We start from the raw sequence: 21,497 nt of genomic DNA on the forward strand, positions 1-21,497 counted from the left end.
TTTCGCTCTTATCTGATCCAAAACTAATGAGAATAAATACGGACTAAGCACCGAGCCTTGGTGCAATCCTACTTTCACATGAAATTTATCAGTCCCTCCCACATCTGTCCTAACACTAGTCGTTACTCCCTCATACATATCCCTCATAATCTTTACATATTCACCAGGGACTCCTTTCTTATTGAGTACGTACCACAGAATCTCTCGAGGAACTCTATCATATATGTTTGCTCAAGATCAATGAATACCATATGAGCGTTTGTTTCTTTACTCCTGTATTTTCCATCAACTGCCTTATAATGAAAATTACATCTGTTGTTGATCTGCCCTGCATAAAGCCAAATTTATTCTCGGAGATTTCGGTCTCTTCACGTATCCGTCTATCAATTACTCTTTCCCATATTTTCATGGTGTGGCTAAGCAGTTTTATAGCCCTCTAGTTTGTGCATTATTGTATATCTCATTTGTTTTTGTAGAAAGGTAGTAGTATACTGCTTCTCCATATTCGTCTGGCATTTGTCCAACTTCCATAATTCTATTAAATAAACCTGCTAGCCACCTTCTTTTTGTCTCTCCCAATGCTCTCCATACTTCCCCAGGAATATCATCTGGTCCTACCGCTTTTCTTTTCTTTATTTTTTGAAGCGCTTGAGCCACTTCCTCGTTTGTTATTTTGGTGACCATTGCTGCTACTGTCTCCGTTGACTCTTCAGGCTGTCTGTCAAATTCTTCATTTAATAAACTGTCAAAGTACTTTCTCCATCTCTTTTTGACATCCTTTTCGTGAACTAGTATTTTATAATTTTCATTGAGATTTCTTATATTGTCTGCCTCTAAAGATAATAATATCTCTTTCTGGTCAATTCTGTAATTTGGTCGATCCTCCTTGTTGTGGATCTTCCTCGTGATCTTAGGTCTTCTACCTTTCCTTGGATAATACGTGTTTCCATTGCTTTGTGTCTGTTTTTCTATCAAAAGCTAAAAGCAAAAGGCTAAAGGGTAGGGGTGCCAGCACCGATCCTTGCAGCAGGCCATTGTTCAATTTTATTTGGGTACTAGTCTTACCGCCCATAATTACCTAGAAACTTCTGTTGCATAGCATAGCATTAATGACATCAGTAATCTTTCTACTTTGAATCGCTCGCATTAATAATTTATATGTTACCCCTTGTCTCCACACGGTATCATACGCTTTAGATAAATCAATGAAAACCGTAGATATTTTTATTTGTTTTTAAAGCCCTATTCTACATAATTAGACAGTGCTAGAACTATGTGGGCCTGGGAAGATGCGATTTGGTCGAAATCATGCTTCTTTCACAGGTATATGTTGAAGTATTGATTGGCTAATTCTATTATACAGCATTTTAAAAAGTTTGTAGACTATACTTAGAAGTGCAAATGGACGGTAATTTTTTTGGTAAATAGTTAACTTTCCCCGAGAAATTCCCTTTCAATCAAAAATCTTCTTATGCTTCTTCATTTTGTATAGAGTAAGTTGTCGTTCCATCGTTTTCGTGGTTTTTCCACTGATCGTCTTTCTATTAGGGAACCGTATCTCGCTCGAAGTTAAAAGGGGTATAGGGAAGAAAGAAGAAATCCTGGCTCCGAAACATCAGAGATTGGACCCACACAACAGGGAATGACTTAATCCATCAAGCCCAGAACATACAGAAATTTGCCATATTGATCGCCAACCTCAATAGAGAAGGCACTTAGGGGAGAGATCTCGCTATCCTTTGTTAAAATATTCTATTCCATTCTATTTGTTAAAATTCGGCTTATGCGGTCATTCAATTCTACTGTTTTGTTTCTTACCCACTTATTATTAATCTTCACCTTGCATCGCCGTCATATATCTGTACTTCCAGCTCTGCCCCATAGTCTTTTACCGTCGTTTTTTCGAGCAATATTTTGTCCACTCTGCCTCAGGTCGTGTTTCTGCCGCGTATGTCATTATTGGTCTGATAAATTGTTTTGTAAATTCTGTCTTTCATTTCTTTTTCGATAATTTTATTTCTCCACATTGCGTCATTCAGGTACACTACGCCTCCGTTTGCTCTAGCCACTTGATCTTCCAATTCTGTTTCGAATTTTCCGTAGCTAGATAATTTGATGCCTAGATATTTAAACTCCAACACTTATTCAATTATCTGACCCTCCAGCTCCAGTTTACATCTCATTGGATTTGCTGTTATTTCCATGCATCTTGTCTTTTTTTGGGGAAATTAGCATGTTAAATTTCCTGGCGGTTATATTAAATTGGTGCAGCATGCGTTGTAAATCATCTTCATTTTGAAATATTAGTACAGTCGAACCCGCTTATTGGAATGGCCTATATATTATTATCGTACCAAGCAAAAGTATTCTTAACACCAGGATATTTTAATAACCGATCATTGGTACCTCGTAAGAACGTTTTGGGACCTTAAATTTTATTCCTTAATATATGTTTGCCAGTGTCCCTGTCAAACATATTTGAATCGTATGGTCTCTCAATGTACGTTAATTCTCCTACAAGGATTACAAAAACTACATCTACCATAATCGATTATATTGTGTCCGATTTCTCACCCCTTGATGTCTGCTCTACAGTTATTAATGCGGGACTGTCTGATCATGAAGCAGTGTATACGAAGTTTAACATCTTCAGCAAACAAAAACACCTCAACCTCAAAAACCCGACGTTTAGGTAGGATTTTTTCCGCCCAGAATTTTCGTAAATTCCAAAATTTATGCTTAACTTCTGAGTGGCAATTTCCTTCTATGGACGTGGACTATAATTTCAGTGTTTTTCTAGATAAGCTTCTCCAGATCTTCAATAAGGCATTTTCTTTAATTCCTATTAAGCCAAAACATCGGAAACATTGAGTTACGAAAGGTATTCGCATATCAGCTAAGAATATGTGTTCACTACTATACATCAAGAAATTTACTACCAATGTTGCTGTCACTGAATAACTCTGAACTGATCCAAACAATCAATAGTATCAAAAGCACATCATCCTGTAGTACTGATGGACTATCTATAAAAATTTTCTCTAATCTCACAGAAAATGTGTTGGAAATCCTCCTCTCATTAATTATTGATTCCTTCGAAAAAGGTAAATTTCCAGAGTGCCTAAAGATAGCCATTATTATTCCTCTTCATAAGGGTGGCGAAAAATCTGATGCCTGCAAATATAGACCTATTGCCTTACTACCGGTGCTCTCCAAAATTATTGAGAGACTCATTAAAACTCGACTTATGTCCTTTGTCGTTGATAACAACATTTTATCACAAAATCAATTCGGCTTTTTAACAAATAAATGTACCACTGATGCCATGTTTTCTGTACCACATGAGGTTTAACAAGCACTAAACAATAATCTTTATACTGCCACTGTTTTCTGCGACTATGCCAAAGCTTTTGATTTTTGTGTAAATCACGACATCTTGATTACAAAACTAAATTTCTATGGAATTCGTAGTATTTCTTTGAATTGGTTCCAATCCTACTTGAATAATAGGAAACAACTAGTGAGAGCAAAAATGATACTGACTCTAGTCTCAAAAACATTGTATGTGGAGTACCACAAGGTTCAGTATTGGGTCCTCTACTGTTCCTTATCTTTATAAATGACATCACTAATTTAAAAATCAATGGGAAAATTTTTCTTTTTGCTGATGATACTAGTATCACTTGGAGCAACTTAACTATTGCATCTCTTCTAAAGAAGACCTAGTCTTCTAGGTCATAAAGACCTAGTCTGACTCTAATTTACTCTCTTTTAACGTAAATAAAACCGTAGCATTATCCTATAAAGGAGCTCTTCAGCCTTTTCCTCTTAATAGCAGCCAGATCAGTACCGTTGATTCTGTAAAATTTCTTGGTATTTTTTTAGAGAGCAACCTCAAATGGTCCCTTCATATCGATTCGTTAAGTAAGAAACTCGCCTCAGCTTGCTATGCAATAAGATCTGTCTCAAGGGAACTCAATTTAGCATCTTCTAAAATAACATATGTTTCGTTGTTCGAGTCTTATCTTCGATATGGTCTTCCTTTTTGGGGTTCTAGTACAGCTGCTCAATTTGATGTCATTTTTAGATTGCAAAAAAGGGCAATGAGATATCTGTTTGGCCTCAGAAGATCTACACATTGCAGAAGTTACCTCAGAGATCACGAAATTTTAACACTTCCATCTTTATATATTCTAGAAACGGTTTGTTTAATTCGTAAACACCTTCATGTCTTTCCATCAAGGCCCAATCATCTTTACTCCACCAGAAATTCAATCTTTGATATTTATTTACCGATTCCATCCACTGAGTTAGTAAAGAAATCTATATTATATTCCGCAAAGAAACTGTACAATCATCTTCCGTTACAACTTAAATCTGCAACATCTTTCCCTAAGTTCCGTAAAATGACAAAAGCCTATTTTTCCAAAAGACCATATTATTCAATAGAAGAATTTCTCAATGAATAACTAAGAAAATTGGGTTTCATACGCAGTAGCATAAATTTGTCAGTTCCTTATGTTGTACCTATTTTATTTTATTTGTTGTATGTTCAATTTGCAATTTATATAAATTTTGCAATAAATTGTTTTTGACTTGGCTTTTATATTTTATACTGTACATTATTGAAGATTTATCTAATTTTAGTAAATTGTAGTTGTTATTTGTTATTTATATTATGTTATTTAAAAATTTTCAGTGGCAATAAAGCATATTTCTATTCTATTCTATTCTATTCTTAAAGCAGGATATTCCTATAACCGGTATTCTAATAAGCGGGTTCAATATTTGATATCCTTTTCTAGTTCTTACTTGTTTTATTATTTCATCCATGATCAGGTTGATAAAGGACTCAGGCAATCCCCCTGTCTTATCCCATTGCCAGCTTTAATTGGGCCAGTTAGTTCATTTTCTACTTTTACTTTTATTATGTGGTTCTTATGTTGTTCAATCAGAAATCAAAGGTTTAATTAATAACAGCGACGAAAGAAGATATCGTGATTTGTACAGAAATATTAAAAAAAAATGGCATAAAAATACATTTAAATCATATTGCAAGAAACCTGTTACAACGGATGAAAGTAATGTTTACGGTGAAATAGAAAACCTAGTGATGGAGTAAACTAAATTTGTGGGGCTGTACGCTACCTATAAGAGGCAGATTGTAACAAGGTTAACCTAACAAAATGAGAAGAAATATCCCAGTTACTTGCCTTATTTGGCGGCCGTAGCGAAGTGGCTATGTTACTGGCCTAACAAGCTGATGAGCCCGGGTTCGAATCCTGGCACTGACAAATTATTCAATTTCTAATTTAACTGAGCTGCCACCGTGCTTCGGAGGACACCTAAGGGCGTCGATCTCGGATACGTAAGTAATCGATAAGTCATGTTAGGGGCGCTTGCGCGACCTGAAAACCCTAACACTAGATCTTAGCCAGAAGGTTACACAAACTTTACTTTACTTTACTTTACTTTACTTTACTTTACTTTACTTTACTTTACTTTACTTGTCATAAATAATATGTGTATATTATAATCCCATAATATAGTTTTGTTTAATCCTAAATTTATTTTTAGATCCGATTAATAAATCCATATAAAGACTATGTGCAGACAACGACTCAAGAATATTTTAAAGAGGACATTGACATTTTTAAAGCTTCTGGGTGGAAACTAAGACTTGAGACAGCTTTAGTAATTGACGCTCTGCACATGTTTACAGAAGTATTTAAAGAAAGGCAAAAGACTAGTTCAGTGCGGATAATGATGAACAATAACAGTTTTCCATGTTCTGAGTCTTCAAGCTGGGAGCATGGATATAGTATTTTAAATATGATTAGGACGGTAAGGTAACTTATAAATAAGCATTGCCAATTATTTATTTAATTTATTTTTATTATGCTAATTTTTCTTGTATTATTGCTCTTCAAAATTGACCGTTTTGCAGAATTTCTGCAATTCTAGAAAATTTCGTAAGATATTTATTTTGAATTCGATCGATACTGGATGGAAGGTCTTTTTATCTAACAATAAGACACTCAAAACTTTTGTTTTCAATACAAAAAGTTTTCGGAGTTGAAAGTTTTCAAAAGATTGCATAAAATCGTCAACTTTGGTGCGTCCGACAGCTGGAGAACCCTTAAAAATTTGTCGGACGATATTACCAGTAAATTGTAAGTATTTTTACCAAACATCCTGCAAAAATCAGATGCGAGTGTATAGATTTTATGACTTTATGATCTTGCAGTGTTTGATATGTCGGACTCAAAAAAATAAATGAGGTCATAAATGTTTTGAATACATCAAACCGGCGACTTTTCACTGAATCCCACAAAAAACGCCCCCCGCCCGAAAATTTTCCTTATTAAAAAAGTTGTCCAACTGGGGCGCGAGTAACTGAATATACGAAGTTTTGTGAGGGAGATAAGCATGCTTTTCTTTAAGTGTGGACCCAAGGCATATTAATGTGTTCATTGTTGTGTAGATAAAGTCGTATTTTTCCGTCAGCTGACTTCTTTTACCTATAAGTTCTTTGGTATTTTGGATTAGTTTCTCTTTATGGATCACGACAATCGGACTCCCTTTCCGTTTTTTTAGTCCATTCGTCATGCCATTGTTTGCCTGTTAAATATCTTCTATTTCGTTTTTAAATCTTTTTTCTAGCTACTGTATCTTCATATAGGTCGTTGTTTCCTGGGGGAGTCTGGGTGATTATGTCCTAACAATGCAACTTCACTTGCTTCATTGCAAGAAAACAATGGATGAAAAACAGAACACTAGAAAATAGAAGAAAATATAACAGAGCTACCACAGAATTAAAACATGACATTATCGAACGGTAAAAATGAAAACATTAAGAATTATTTAGAATCTCTAACCCCAACGGAAGCCTCAGACTACGCACTAAGGAGGGCTACAAAAAAGCTTAAACAACCTCAACAGTTTAATCCTCCAATTAGAAACGGAAATAAATGGGCAAGAAATGACAAAGAAAAATCAGAAGTCTTTACTGAACATTTAAAAAAAAGTATTCCATCCATACGATCCAGAGCAGCATTCAGAAGATAAAAAAATAGACGAAACACTTAATGCACCCTTCCAAATGGACCTGCCTGTAAAAAAATTCTAGTAAGTGAAACCAGAAATATAATAATGAATGAACTTGACATTAAAAAAGCACCAGGATATGATCTTATCACAGGAAAAGTGCTTCAGGAATCAACACCCAAATGCTTTAAATTACTAACATATATCTTCAATGCCGTCCTCAAACTAGGGTACTACCCAAAGATCTGGAAAGTAGCACAAATAATAATGATCCCTAAACCAGGTAAAAAATTAGAAGAAGTTACCTCTTATCGACCTATTAGATTGCTACCAACTATCTCCAAAATTTTCGAGAAATATACGTCAAAAAGCTGAAGTCGATAACAGAAATGATGCACTTAATTCCAGACTACCAATTTGGATTCCGAAACAAACATGGCACTATCGAACAAGTACATAGAATAGTTAACAAGATTAACGATCACTTCCAACAAAAATGTTATTGTTCTGCTGCATTTATTGATATGTCACAAGCATTCGATAAAGTTTGGCATATTGGACTCTTCTACAAAATTAAGAAGCTACTTCCATATCCCCACTTCCTGTACTAAAATCATACCTAACCAATAGACACTTCCTTGTCAGACAAAACCAAGAATACTCTTCTCTGAACGCCATAAAATCAGGGGTACCACAGGGCAGTGTACTCGGACCTATCCTGTATTTGTTGTACACAAGTGATCTTCCTACTACACCGATGGTTACAATAGCCACATTTGCGGACGATACAGCAGCTCTTTCTTCATACGAAGACCCAAAGATGGCATCAAGACAACTTCAAATCTGCCTTAACAAGATACAAAAATGGCTGTCGAAATGGCGTATGAAAGCTAACGAACTAAAATCTACACATGTAACATTTACACTCCGTAAAGAAACTTGCCCTTCAGTACAACTTAATAACAACAATTTACCTCAAGCCGAAGATGTAAAATACTTGGGAATCCACCTAGACAGAAGACTAATATGGCGAAAACATATTTTCACTAAACGCAAACAGTTAGGACTAAAACCAAGCCGTCTATATTGGATTATCGGCAGAAACTCGAAGTTGTATCTAGAAAACAAACTACTGGTCTACAAAGCCATTATAAAGCCCATTTGGACCTACGGTATCCAGCTCTGGGGAGCAGCTTCTAATAGCAACCTAAATATAATACAGAGGTTTCAAAACAAGACGATAAGGCTGATTCTTGATGCTCCATACTACGTACCCAACTACGTGATGCAACGAGCAGTTCCAACAGTGCAAGAGGTGATAAGTGAATATAGTGCAACATATCGCGAAAGAGTGTCTGAACATCCTAACGAGTTAGCCAAGCGGTTGTTTGAAGACTTACATGAACATGAAGAAAGAAGATTAAAAACATTCAAACCAAGAGACTTTATTAATAGGTTTAAGTAATTAGTATTACGTGGCTAAAGGTTTTGAACCAAGGCCAGAATAAAATTAAAAAAAAAAAGTAATTATTAATGTACATATCGCACACCTAGATCTAAAGAGAGTTAAGTCAAAAATATGTGAAATTAAGTTAAGCTCACCATTTAATTCCCTGTACGGATACCTATCGATCAATAAAAGAAATTTAAAAATATGTGCAAAATTCAACGCTGGATGACACCTCCTAGAGTCCCTTTTGTTGAACGAGCGAGCCAGATCCCACCGCGCATAAATGGGAACAATGCTAGATGCAATCAGAATTAAAAGGGGAGTGCAAGTGTCCTCCGTAAACAGTATGGAGTTATTTTGAGTCATACCTGTTTAGTTGAAATTTGAAGCAGTATTATTTTGAGTTGTCACCTTTTAAATGGTTAGTGCTAATTACAAGGATACAACAATTTGAGTTAAACCTGTATCGCTGGCAAGATAAATAAAGATTTTATTTTTATTTTTAGTTGTTACCCTACTCTTGAAACATTTTCGATATTGTAGTTATGTCTGTTTTGCTGAGTCATATTTGATACTTCCTTTTTTCTGTAAAATCTTATCAAAATTAAACTTATTTCGAAATTGACGATTCGAGTTCGTAGGTTGTAGTACAGTTTAATATTTATCTTACCATTAACAATATTGGTTCCTCTTTTACTGCCAATTTTTCAAGTTGGATCCCTTTAGATGGTTTCTGACAAATTTATCTTTACAACATAGCCAAAAAGATTAAGAATGTTTTTGTGGGCGTTCTAAATTGATTTGTGGCACATTACTCTGTAAGTTAGTAAAATAAACATTGTATATTTCAAAAAAAACTATGAATCACCGGCGATTGTTAGTAAGTATGGTCGAAGAACAGTATAAATTAAATATCACTCCTATAACTTCTAGTCAACATGCAACATTGGAAGATAACTTGAAGATGTCATCAAGTGATAAAGAGTTTCCATCCAAAGAAACTCATGCTGTTTTGACACCGGTTAATATATTATCCCTAGCACATCTAAACAGCAGCCCCGGACTATTATATTTCACTTATTTGGAGCGATGAAAGTGATATTGGCAACTAAGATAAAGATCCTAATTTGCAATTGTTTAACAAAAATGCGCACTCATCTAAGGTCGTACCTTCATCATCATCGGTAACTTGATCCAACAGCAGCAGCTCCAGTGTATCGGATACCGAAGATGATAGTGACAAAGTTGGCCCAGAAGGTGTTAGGTTCCTAAAACTGCTACTGAGATTGGGATAGATAAACTACCCTGTCAAAATCTAAAACACTAATTCTAGCAAGAATGGTTGGATCACCCTGTGGAGACAAATGTCGCCTAAAATGGAAAGATAAAGTGGACAAGATAACAGGACTTTGATGAATATTGGGCACACAATAATCTTGGAAAGCAAAAAGAATTCTTAGTACGCCACTCGCAACAAATAAAGTCTAAATATTGGTACTTAGGTACCCACAATTTTAGAGCTCTCAACAATCCCTTTTACTTTGAGATTAATGGATCCAAAATACAAATATGCAAGGCATTTTTCAAATAAACTCTTAATTTGAGCCATAAAGTGATAAAACAGCATATTCGAAGAAAACAATGCCTCTTCAAAAGAGAGGCAACTACAAACTTAATTCACCAACACAGGCTCAACTCAAATTAGCATAACAAATATAAACATATTAATAAGCAAAAGGGAAATAATTCAAAAATATCGATTTTTAGCCTTAACACGTGTATTAAACATTAAAGTACTTCAACATAAAATTCTGATGTATAAATAAAGCAAACCATAAAAACAAAACACTCCCGCAGTGTACATGGACACTGAAAACAGTTTTTCGTGTTTTTTGAAAAAAGTTCTTTTTTGACTTAACTCTCTTTAGATCTAGGTGTGCGATATCTTTGTAAGTAATAACTAGATACTGGAAAATATGCACTAAAAAATGTCTAAAATATGCATGCAATATGCATTTTAAAACAAGCTGAATATGCACAATTAACATGCAAATATGCATTTATATATGCACTTATTTTTATATGAATAATTTTATGGTTTACGTTAAATACATAAATAAATAAAAAATAATAAAAATAAATAAATAGGTTTGAATTTAAACCAAATTGTATTATTATTTCTTAATATATTTTTTTAACTTCAGGTTTTGTGACAAATAAAACGGCAAAATATTTTATTTTGACCACAAGATAAATAAGAGTACAATAAAATAAATGTACATATTTTTATTGTTACAATATTGATTCATATTTTCTAAACTAATATTATAAAAAGAGTACAATAAAACAAATTTACATATTTTTATTGTTACAATAAATAATCATATATTGATTCATATTTTCTAAACTAATATTATGTCTTCTATCTGTTAATATTTGTTTATAGGCAGAAAAAGATCTCTCAACGTCACAAGATGTAATTGGGGCATATTTAAACTTTGCTATTAGAGACGGATCCATATTAATATTTTCATCGAAGTTTCCAAAATTGATTATATTATTTATTGAACGCAATAAAGTGAAACCCTCATTTTTGTTTAAAACGTCATCAAGTTTATCTTTAATTTTTACTCCAATTTCCCCATTCAGATTTGTTATTTTCTGTTTAACCGAATCAACAATAGACATACTATTGTGAAGACATAAATTTTGAGCCTCTAATTTTGTAATTGAACTTTCAATGATATCGAAATTCGATTTTATATACAACAATTGATTTTTAATAGACTTTTCTTTAAAAATATTTTGACAGTTATCAATAGCGGTACAAGTCGGATCAAAACTTGAAATAACGCTTTTGATGTCGTCGTAGTGTTCAGATAAAAATATAGCACTTTTAAGCCAAGTTCCCCATCTGGTTAATACTGGTTCTGGTGGTAAAGGAATATCGGGAAGCATCTCCCTATATACCTGTACACGTAGTGGTGCTTTCAGAAATACTTTTTTTACATTATTTATTAAGGTGTTTACATTGGGAAATTCAATTCTAACTTTCTCTGCAACTCTGTTTAGGCCGTGCGCCAAACATGTACAGTGAATTAAATTAGGGAAAAAGATTTTAAGATTGGATGCAGCTTTCATCATATATGAGGCGGCATCACTAAGCATTAATAATATTTTTTCAAATGGTACTTGATCAGGTAAAAAAAAATTTGTTAGGGATTCGTTAACAAATCTAGCTATTGTAGCATAGTTTGTTTTTTCCAAACATTTTACACTAATTAAGTATGAGTTTTTAAAATCGCCAGAGTCGTTAAGAACTCCAACAATTAGATTCGCAATTTGTCGACCCTTTGTATCCGTTGTTTCGTCGACGGAAATCCAAAGATAATCGGCTTTTAACTGATTTTTAATACTCGTCATCACATCTTTGTAACATGCACTGACATATTTTTTCCGAAGAGTTGAAGAACTTGGTATTTGAGCTGGTTTATCTTTAATCTTGCAATAAGTTTTTAAAAAGTTTTGACACGATTTATGTTCTAACTTGTGCAGAGGGATATTGCAGTTCAAAAAAAAATGGCATAAATCCTTTGCAAAGGTTTCTTGCCCAACTGACGTATTCTGAATCTGCAAACTGTTCTGTAGAATCTGCTGGCGAGGTTTATTATCATTTTTTGATAGCTTAGTTTGGTGAAGTGAAGTTTTTATGTGTTGAACTACTTGGAATTTCTTTTGACATGGAATCTGGAATATAATGATAATGATGTTTTAGATGTTTTCGTAAATAGATACCTACATTAAAATGATCAAACTTTTTAAACCTCCCCCAATTTTTTTTTATTTCTCAAAGTGAAATTGAAATCGTCAAACAATAAAGTACAGTCAGTGTACCGTAGTATACAGGGTGGGCCACTCTCAACACCTCGCTCTGTATAAGCCAAACCGTTGCGAACTTTAAAAAACAGTTTTTGAAGAAATGGGACGGTTTGTCATTTTAGAATAGACAGACACATAGATGTGCAAAGAAGTTTGATAAGTTTAAAAATCTATTGAAGTGGAGAACTTACCTTTTTATCACAAATGGTGCAAAACATACTTTCACTGTCGATAACTTTTAGATGATTGTTACTTCCAATCCAACTTCTGAGAAGACTTGATTTTTCCCTTGCTACTTTAGGCATTTTCACAATAATAATAAAATGATTTTTTTACACAGTATAGTCAATAACTTGCAATCACAAAAGTTGAATAATCGGCGATTGATTTAAGACTAACCATTCATAAAATAAAATAATCTATCCTACCCTTAAAACAGTGTTGCCAACTCGACCAATATAGTATTTGCCAAACCTCACAAGAATGATGGAATGATCAGTTCAACAGTAGGTATTCCATTATCAACTAATAAAAAATCCCTATAGCAAGCATAACCCAGTACAGATAAATTATTTGTTTTAAAAAATGCTGAAACATGATCCTGTAGTTAATAGTAATCTCATGGTCCACAGACATAAGTACTAATATAAACATTATTGAAGGCGAAGGGATTTGCTGATGTAGGTGTGTATGTGTGAATGGTTAAACATTTTTTGTTAGGAATCAGATTTGACTCACTGATATCAGTTTCAAGTTCCTGTGAGAGAGTTCCTAAGTTGTTTTAGTAATTGTAAGGCCAACATAAAAATTTGTTCTGAATTAGAAGATTTTCGATTTTTACTAAATAATTTTTATATTATTTAATATGCTAGAAAATATGCTATATGCTAAACAAGAAATAAATAAGCTAAACAACACAAAAATATGCCAAATCTAGCATAAAATAAGCTAAATTGGCAACGCTGCCTTAAAATTTCGTTTTGGTTGGTTTTCCCAGAATAATTCATAGTTGGCCGACACCAGCAGAAAGTACAGGTAATATTTGTAATGTTATTCAAAATATAATCGGTATTTACTTAGGTAATTTGTAAATTCTGAGAAGTCTATAAATCTTAAATATCCGGATAATGATACCTGCAGCTATAAATAACGCCCATTATGTTTATGGGTACAACAACAAAGGAGCTTAACAGCAAAATATTTACTTTCACATTTTATTTTAATGGATGTTGATGTTACTAATATATACCTTATTTTTAAATGGGGTAGAGTAAATTCCCATCAAAATATGCATTTATATGCTCTTAAATCTCCAAATATGCAAGGCATATGCATTTATGAAAAACATGAGAAATATGCAGCATATATATGCATATGCATTTTGCATATAATCCAGTCTTTAGTAATAACATATTGTAAATATTAGAGGTAATGCCACAAAGTTAGCAATAGCTACATTATAAAACAGGGTGCTTAATGGAGCATCCTGTACATGTCATAATCATTTATCAACAAAGACGCTTATTGTCATTAACGATAGATTGCAGAATAAAGGAGTTAAAAAAAAAACTTGCTTCATTAACCAAAGGCTCTGCAGTTTCTCGTGTTCTACGTATTACCTATACTCCCAGTTTCCTGAAACCTGTTACTAACTCCAAAACGTACTTCCTACTCTCATGTTGATCTTAATGTCGTCCATTAAATTTCTGAGCTATGATATTGGCATATTTATTGATCATCAAATACAAAGAAATCATATCTACCCTTTCCCGAATGAAGAAAACCATGCTAATACATTTTCAAAGAGTACAAATAAATGCTTAAAATTGATATTCACAGGAGAATTTTCTATAATTTCACATACTTATGTTTTATATCGTATCATTATTTACGTGTGTGAAAAATTTAACCGAAAAAAAAAGTAGACAAAGAAAGTAATTAAAATCTAAACCATTGGTATACTTAGCCAACTAATTGAGGAAGCAAATACAATTAAAAGAATAAAATGTATTTTGTTTAAAATTGATAAAATAATTTAAGGTATTGGACCGAATTTACATATTAAAACATTAGATTGTAAAGAAAATCTGTACCCGTATAATCAATAATTTACCTATCGCTGGGTTTTTCAAAACTGATGTTGCAGTTCCTGGCATAATGCCCCTGCTTCGTTTTTGTCCGGCCACTCTGTATATTTTGGTTTTTCCATCCGCTGATAAAAACTGATTTCACGATATAGAGTCCTCTATGCGTGCAGATATCTCGTCTGCCTTAGTTACTCGATGCTCTCCTTTTTCCTTTTTTATTTTTTGAAATTATTATAGTTACGATATTTGCATAAAACATATGATTGTTCTTTAAAGCATTCTCTGAATATTGTCCTTATTTTATTTTCCCACATTATATGTTTTATATTTATTCATGAAAAAGTTTCATTCATGATCAACTTGAATAGAAGAGGGTCCAGGTCCTATTCTGTTATGACTGTTACATAAGAAAACGGTTCCATCATTTCATCCGCTAGCTTTGCAATTGCTTTGTTGTTCTTGTGTATGATTCCATTGTCTTAATGATTTAAGACATACATTTAAAATATATTATTAAATACATCATATCATTCTATACAGATAGAAAACTATTTCTGATGGCTTAATTGTTAACTTTCAGTGTACAAAAATTTAAATTTTTTCGTGTAACCACATTTTAATAAACAAGTATATTTTGGTCTTATAATTTTGTTAAAAAATTGTACTTTCTTGTAATCTTAATATTTTTTACTTTTTTACTTCTTAAGTATTTTTTTAGCATTCATATGAAGGTCTTACTGGACCCGTAATATTTAATAATGAAGGATTTAGAAGCAATTTTGAATTAACCATTTATGAACTACTTGAAGGTGGTATAACGGATATAGGCACTTGGAATTCTACATCCGGGCTTAATATTTCTAGACCTTCCACAGCCAGCGAAGATGAGGATTTAGAGAGCTTAAAAAATATGCACTTTATTGTACAAATTACATTGGTAAGTTCATATAAGTAATTAACCACAAAGAAGGTTTTGTCATCTTCTTGTTCATGTGCCTTGCTCGATTATCGAGCGTTAGCCATCAAATTGGCTATGGTAATTTTGTTGACGGTTTTCTCTCAGGTTTTTAAGCCATAATGTTCTTCTTCGACCTGGCCCGCTTCTTCCGTCTACCTTGCCATGTATTAATAAATGGGGTATAATAATATGTATAATATATATAGGGTGTCCCGAAAAGATTGGTCATAAATTATACCACAGATTCTGGGATCAATAATAGGTTGATTGAACCTCACTTACCTATATACAATAATGTACACAGAAAAAGTTACAGCTCTTTGAAATTACAAAATGAAAATCGGTTTTTTTTTCATAGGTAGGTATATTGAAAACTCTTAGATATTTTTTATTGAAAATGGACATGTGGCAATTTTATAGCAAGAACATCTTAAAAAAACAACAGTATTTGTACACCCCATAAAAATTGTATGGGGTTTGTTTCCTTTGACTCCCCAAACTGTACCTTCTAATTAAATTATTATTGTGGTACCACTAGTTAAACACAATATTTTTAAAACTTTTTTGCCTCTTATTATTTTTTCGATATGCCAGTTTTTATCGATATTTGGCTTCTTTTTTAATATGTTTACATAAAAATTTTATGGGGGTTTCGTTCTCTTATACACCCCAAATGTTTGTGTCCGTTCCAATTAAACTATTATTGAGGTGGTACCATCAGTTAAACACAGCGTTTTTAAAATTTTTGGCTTCTCAGTATTTTTTCGACAAGGCACCTTTTATCGAGATGTGGCTTCTTATTTAATACGGTTCAAAACATACCTAAAAATATAAATTATAAATAAATTTTCATATTACAGGTCTCTATAATCGTACTTAACCATATACAGATATATGTGGTGGATTTGACAAATTTTCAAAATATCTCGATAAAAACTGGCTTTTCGAGAAAGAACTAAGAGGCAAAAGAGTTTTAAAAACAGTGTGTTTAACTAATAGTACTACAATAATAATTTAATAGGAACGCACACAAACGTTTAGGGGGGTTTAAGGGAATACAACTCCCATAAAATGTTTAAGAGGGTACACAAATTCTCCGATACACCCAGATTTCAAAGCGTTCTAGTTTCTTGAGAAGTGTATCCGTTAAAGTCTAAACTTTGACACCGTACAAAAGAATAGAGAACACATAACATCTCACTAATCAAATTTGCAGAGTTAAATTAATATTGTAAAGATTACAGCTCTGGCCTTCTCTATACGTATTCTAATTTCTTTGCTAGTATCCCAGTTCTCTTTTAGGTTATAACCAAAGTAGGTGATACTGTTAGTTCTCTCCAGTTGTTTACCATAAGTTTTTACCACTTCTGGTTGTATTGGTGTTTTACTGACAACCATCACCTTTGTCTTTGCGGTGTTTAGCTTAAGTCCATATCCACCACACGTTGTGGTAATCCTATTATTCATATGTTGAAGTTCTTCATAAATGCTTGCAATTAACACCGCGTCGTCCGCGTCAAATTGTTTTGAGATACGCGGATATTATTAATATTGGCGCTATTCATTTTGATGTCACTTTGAACATTATCCACTACTGTATTGAAAACAAACTCAGAATGGATGTTAAATATTAGTCGGGATAAATTGCAGTCCTGCCTTATCCTCTTCGTATTTCGCCAATTCAGCCAATTCTGATGTTTGCACGTTGATGTCAGTAAATATTTTTAGTAATACATAGGTTAAAACACATAAAAACCGGATGTCCAACATCTCTGCATCTCTGTACCATAATCTGAATACTAAATAGATATTCTCTGGTTTATACATGTCATCCGTACGTTTTGTCATATATCCATAAAATCCTTTTTTTATGATAAATATTACCAGAGAACGGCATTTCTCGCCAGTGGCGCACACCTACACCCCCTACACGCGACACTATATATACACGAAATTTTCGATTTTCTAAATCTGACTGAATTGAAAATTGGGGCAACTCCCGTCTTAAAGTTCAGGAAAAGACTCACCCATTCATATGTCAACCATCCATTTTGGTAAAAGGGTGTGGATTTTACGGCCCTTCCTATTTGGGGTCTGTTTTTCGTGCTCGTCCCCAAAACTCCCAAAAACTTCGAAAATTTAACTCCGACCTTTGCGGCTTCAAATAGAAGCAATCGTTACCTTTCCAACGCATGTCTAATTTTAAAAATCGGTTATATCGTTCAAAAGTTACCGGGCTTAGAAATATGAGTAAATTTTTATTTAAAAAAGGAAAATTTTTGTGGATATGTATGTATTTAGGAAAAATGAAAGAATAACCATGAACGAACATATAAAACACGCTGTAATTTCCTGTCACCGTGGCACATAAAAAATTGGCCAGCGCAAGTACGTGTAATAATTATTATTACATGTACTTGCGTTGGGAAATTTTCTTTGTGACACGGTGACAGGAAAATACAGCGTGTTTTATATGTTCGTTCATGGGTATTCTTTCATTTTTTCGACTGTATGTATGTATGTGTGCATGTGTGTGGAAAAGTTAAACCGATCTGAATTTTTTTTTCTGTGTTTGAAGAGGGGGTGTAGGCCGATTCAGAACCGATGTAGTTTGTGAGTTTTGACTACCCATAAGCCAGCTATAGGACTTGGTAGGTACAAAATGGCATATTTTTTGGCGGTATATATCTTCGATTCAAGAAGAGACGGGAGAATAGTAAATACACCGAATCAATAGCGTTGAGTTAAGCTTTCAAATGGTGTCTAAGATGTCAGACATACACACGGCTCAGTATAGCCGAAAAACTGAAAAACTAAACTTTGAAAATTTTGGTTTTTCGACAATTACTCAAATTTTCAACCTACGAATTACGCCAATAACTGAGCGTTTGTATAAGGACTCTAGACAAATCTAACGGTGTATAACTTATATCCGGGAAAATTCGAATTTTTAAGTTATAGGCTTCATAAGTATGATCAAATATATTTCTTATGGGAAAAACGGTTTTTCAAGCTTAATAATTCCTGTAATAGCTTTAGTTATCATACTTGATCTTAGATGCATAAGATACTACTTGTCAATACGTTTTAAACTCATGTTTAGTAAACAAAAACGGTTAAGCCGTTTAGAAATTATTAACATACAAAAGTATAATCCAATTAACGATTATTCCCTAAATGGTTTATGTAGTTGTAGTGGTTACGACGCTAATTTGATCTGGCAACGGGCAATCCGAGTTCATTTACCGGCCATCCCAATATTTTTTTCAATCTATTTCGAATAGAAAAAAAATCTAGTGTACATTCGATGGACACTAAATCATTTGGGAGATAATGCGACAAAGGCGACCATTTATAAAGCTTTACGTGCAATCGAGAAACATTGCATTCAACTTTATACATTTAATTTATAAATACCTTTCAAAAACTCCTGATACAAGAATAAAAAACCGGTAAACGTCGTAAAAATTAGTGGCGCCTACAATATTCCAGCTACAAAAGATCTGATATGAATATTACGTGGCGCGAAAATGTATTTTCATTTTGATGCAAAACAAAATTCTAGTTTTATTTTAAAATATTTTTTCATATATATATATATATATATATATATATATATATATATATATATATATATATATATATATATATATATATATATATATATATATATATATATATATAAATATATATATTGATACATGTATCCATGTAACTTCCAAAGTAGATACTCGTAATACGTTGTCACTTCATATATACCGTTATGACTTCCGATTTCGGAAGTCACAACGTTTTGCCTAAATTTTTACGAATTTGGCTACTAGATGGTATTAGAAGGCTTATATCAAAAATTTCACTAGAAGTCACATCGTATCTAATATACTCATAAGATCAGATTTTAGTACGACGGTATATCATCAGCGCTAGTGTCGCTCCCGTACGAGAATACACGTGATATACACAACGCGTAGGGACTTCCGTATACCACACCGCTCGTTGTGACTTCCGTTATTTGGCAACGCTGTATAAACGTTCCCAGACGCCAGACATTTCATTGTTATAGATTTGCGGTCGTAGTATTTTGTGCAGCTGTTATTTAAATATGAGTAATAGCAGATCTGCTTTACTTTCATAGTTAGCGTTAAATTAAATATATTATCTTTATAATTAGTATATTATACATGTACAAAATTCAAAGTGTCCATTAAATAATATAAATTATTTTTTAATAACCTTATTAAAAAATAAATTTAGGTAAATATTTTCATTTCACGAAATTGCCGAAAATCGCGTATAGGTATTTTGGACCTAGGCTGAAAAGTCAATTTTAGTGATTGTTACTTCGGAAGTAAGTAAAAGTATAAAAACACCCAAAAAAATTGAAACAATGAATTAAAAGTGATAAATAGCTCTAATAAAGTAATAAATTCTAGTAATAATATGAAATACAGTAAACTCTCTCTTAACAGACACCTCCCTTTGCCGGGCACCTCCTCTATATGGACGGTTTTTCAAACAAAAATAATTCGGCGATATATGAACCTGTACCCTTCAACTGACAACTGACACTCAACACCGGACGTTGACAGTAAAAATGATGTGTAAATGCGGATCTTCTTCTTCTTCTTATGCCGTCTTCTAACCAAGGTTGGCGATCACCTTTTTAAACGCTTCTCTGTCTTTTGCAAAGTGAAATATCTGTTCAACACTGAGGTTAGTCCAATCTCTGATATTCCTCAGCCAAGATTTCTTCTTTCTTCCCAAACCTTTTTCCCCGCTACTCTTCCTTGCATGATGACGTGTAGCAGAGAGTATTTATAGTTACGAAGTATGTGGCCCAGATACGATGTTTTTCTTATTTTAATTGTGTTCATAAACTTCCTGACATGTCCAATTCTTCTTAACACTTCTTCGTTTGAGACTTTTGCAGTCCAAGGAATTTTCAGAATACGCCTATACAGCCACATCTCGAATGCCTCCAATTTTTTTACGGATTGTGCTTTTAGAGTCCAAGCTTCTACCCCATATAGTAGTTGCGACCAAACATAACATTCGACGAACCTCAATCTAATGTCCATACTCAATTTCTTATTTGTAAACATTAACTTGAATTTTATAAATCCTTTTTGAGCTATTTCTATTCTCACCTTTATTTCCTCATCTTGATCTAATTGTGAGTTTATAATTGCTCCTAGGTATTTATACCTCTCGATTCTTTCTATCGGTTTACCTCCAATGTCAGATGTATGTTGTCAACAGGGTTTTTTGAGATCACCATTAATGTGGTTTTATTTATATTCATTGTTATTCCCATCTTTTTGCTTTCTCTGTTAATGATATATAGGAGAATTTGTAAATTGTCTATATTCTCTGCCATGATTGCGGTATCGTCTGAAAATCTTATGTTATTAATGATGCTACCTCCAATCCTTACACCTTCAATTCTTTCCCATAGTGCCTCCTGAAATATTAGTTGGGAGTACACATTGAATAATTGTGGCGACAGCACCCATCCGTGCACGACAGCACGTATCCGCAAATGTGGATAGTAAATATAAAATGAAGAACTTTTTCCAAATATTTTACGATATAAAACTACATTTTTTATTATTTATTAAGCTCAATATTCCTTGTTGGCCTAAGAATAAAACGTTTACATTTCTGATTACATTTTATTTTAGTCTTATAAATTTTATTTAATTACAATTCAGTCCATTTATACAATCTTTCACCACCTACTTCCCTCTCCTTCAGTTCAATGCTAGTTGTTTCCATCTCGCAATGTTACTTTTCTTCAGGTCTTCGTACACACTGTCCTCCCATCTTTCTCTTGGCCTGCCTTTCCTTCTCTTTTGTTATGGTCTACGTAAGAGTACCATTTTGGCATTCTTTTACTTCTCATTCTTTCGATTTGCCCCAAATGTTATTCTCTGTGCTTTGATCGTCATCGTTATCGTTGGCTCTTTATACAGTTCTTCCAGTTCTTTATTGGTTCTCCTTCTCCACTGATCTATTTTCGCACCTCCATATTATATTGCTCTTAGCATTTTTCTCTGCAATCTTTCTAAAAGGTCTG

General features: G+C 33.3%; 1 protein-coding gene across 3 annotated transcripts in view; it reads left to right on the forward strand.

Moving 5' to 3' along the window:
* Positions 1 to 21,497, forward strand: part of LOC114339209 (glutamate receptor ionotropic, kainate 1-like) — a 154,479-nt gene that overhangs the window by 50,852 nt on the left and 82,130 nt on the right. For 2 of the 3 annotated variants that reach the window (XM_050645518.1, XM_050645517.1), the window contains exons 5-6: positions 5,578 to 5,844; positions 15,182 to 15,400. In XM_050645518.1, coding sequence (XP_050501475.1) covers positions 5,578 to 5,844; positions 15,182 to 15,400 — 486 coding nt within the window. The remainder of the gene's footprint in view (positions 1 to 5,577; positions 5,845 to 15,181; positions 15,401 to 21,497) is intronic. The other variant, XM_050645519.1, reaches the window with a different exon arrangement.

Source organism: Diabrotica virgifera, chromosome 3 (assembly GCF_917563875.1).
Source record: "Diabrotica virgifera virgifera chromosome 3, PGI_DIABVI_V3a".
NCBI lineage: Eukaryota > Metazoa > Arthropoda > Insecta > Coleoptera > Chrysomelidae > Diabrotica > Diabrotica virgifera.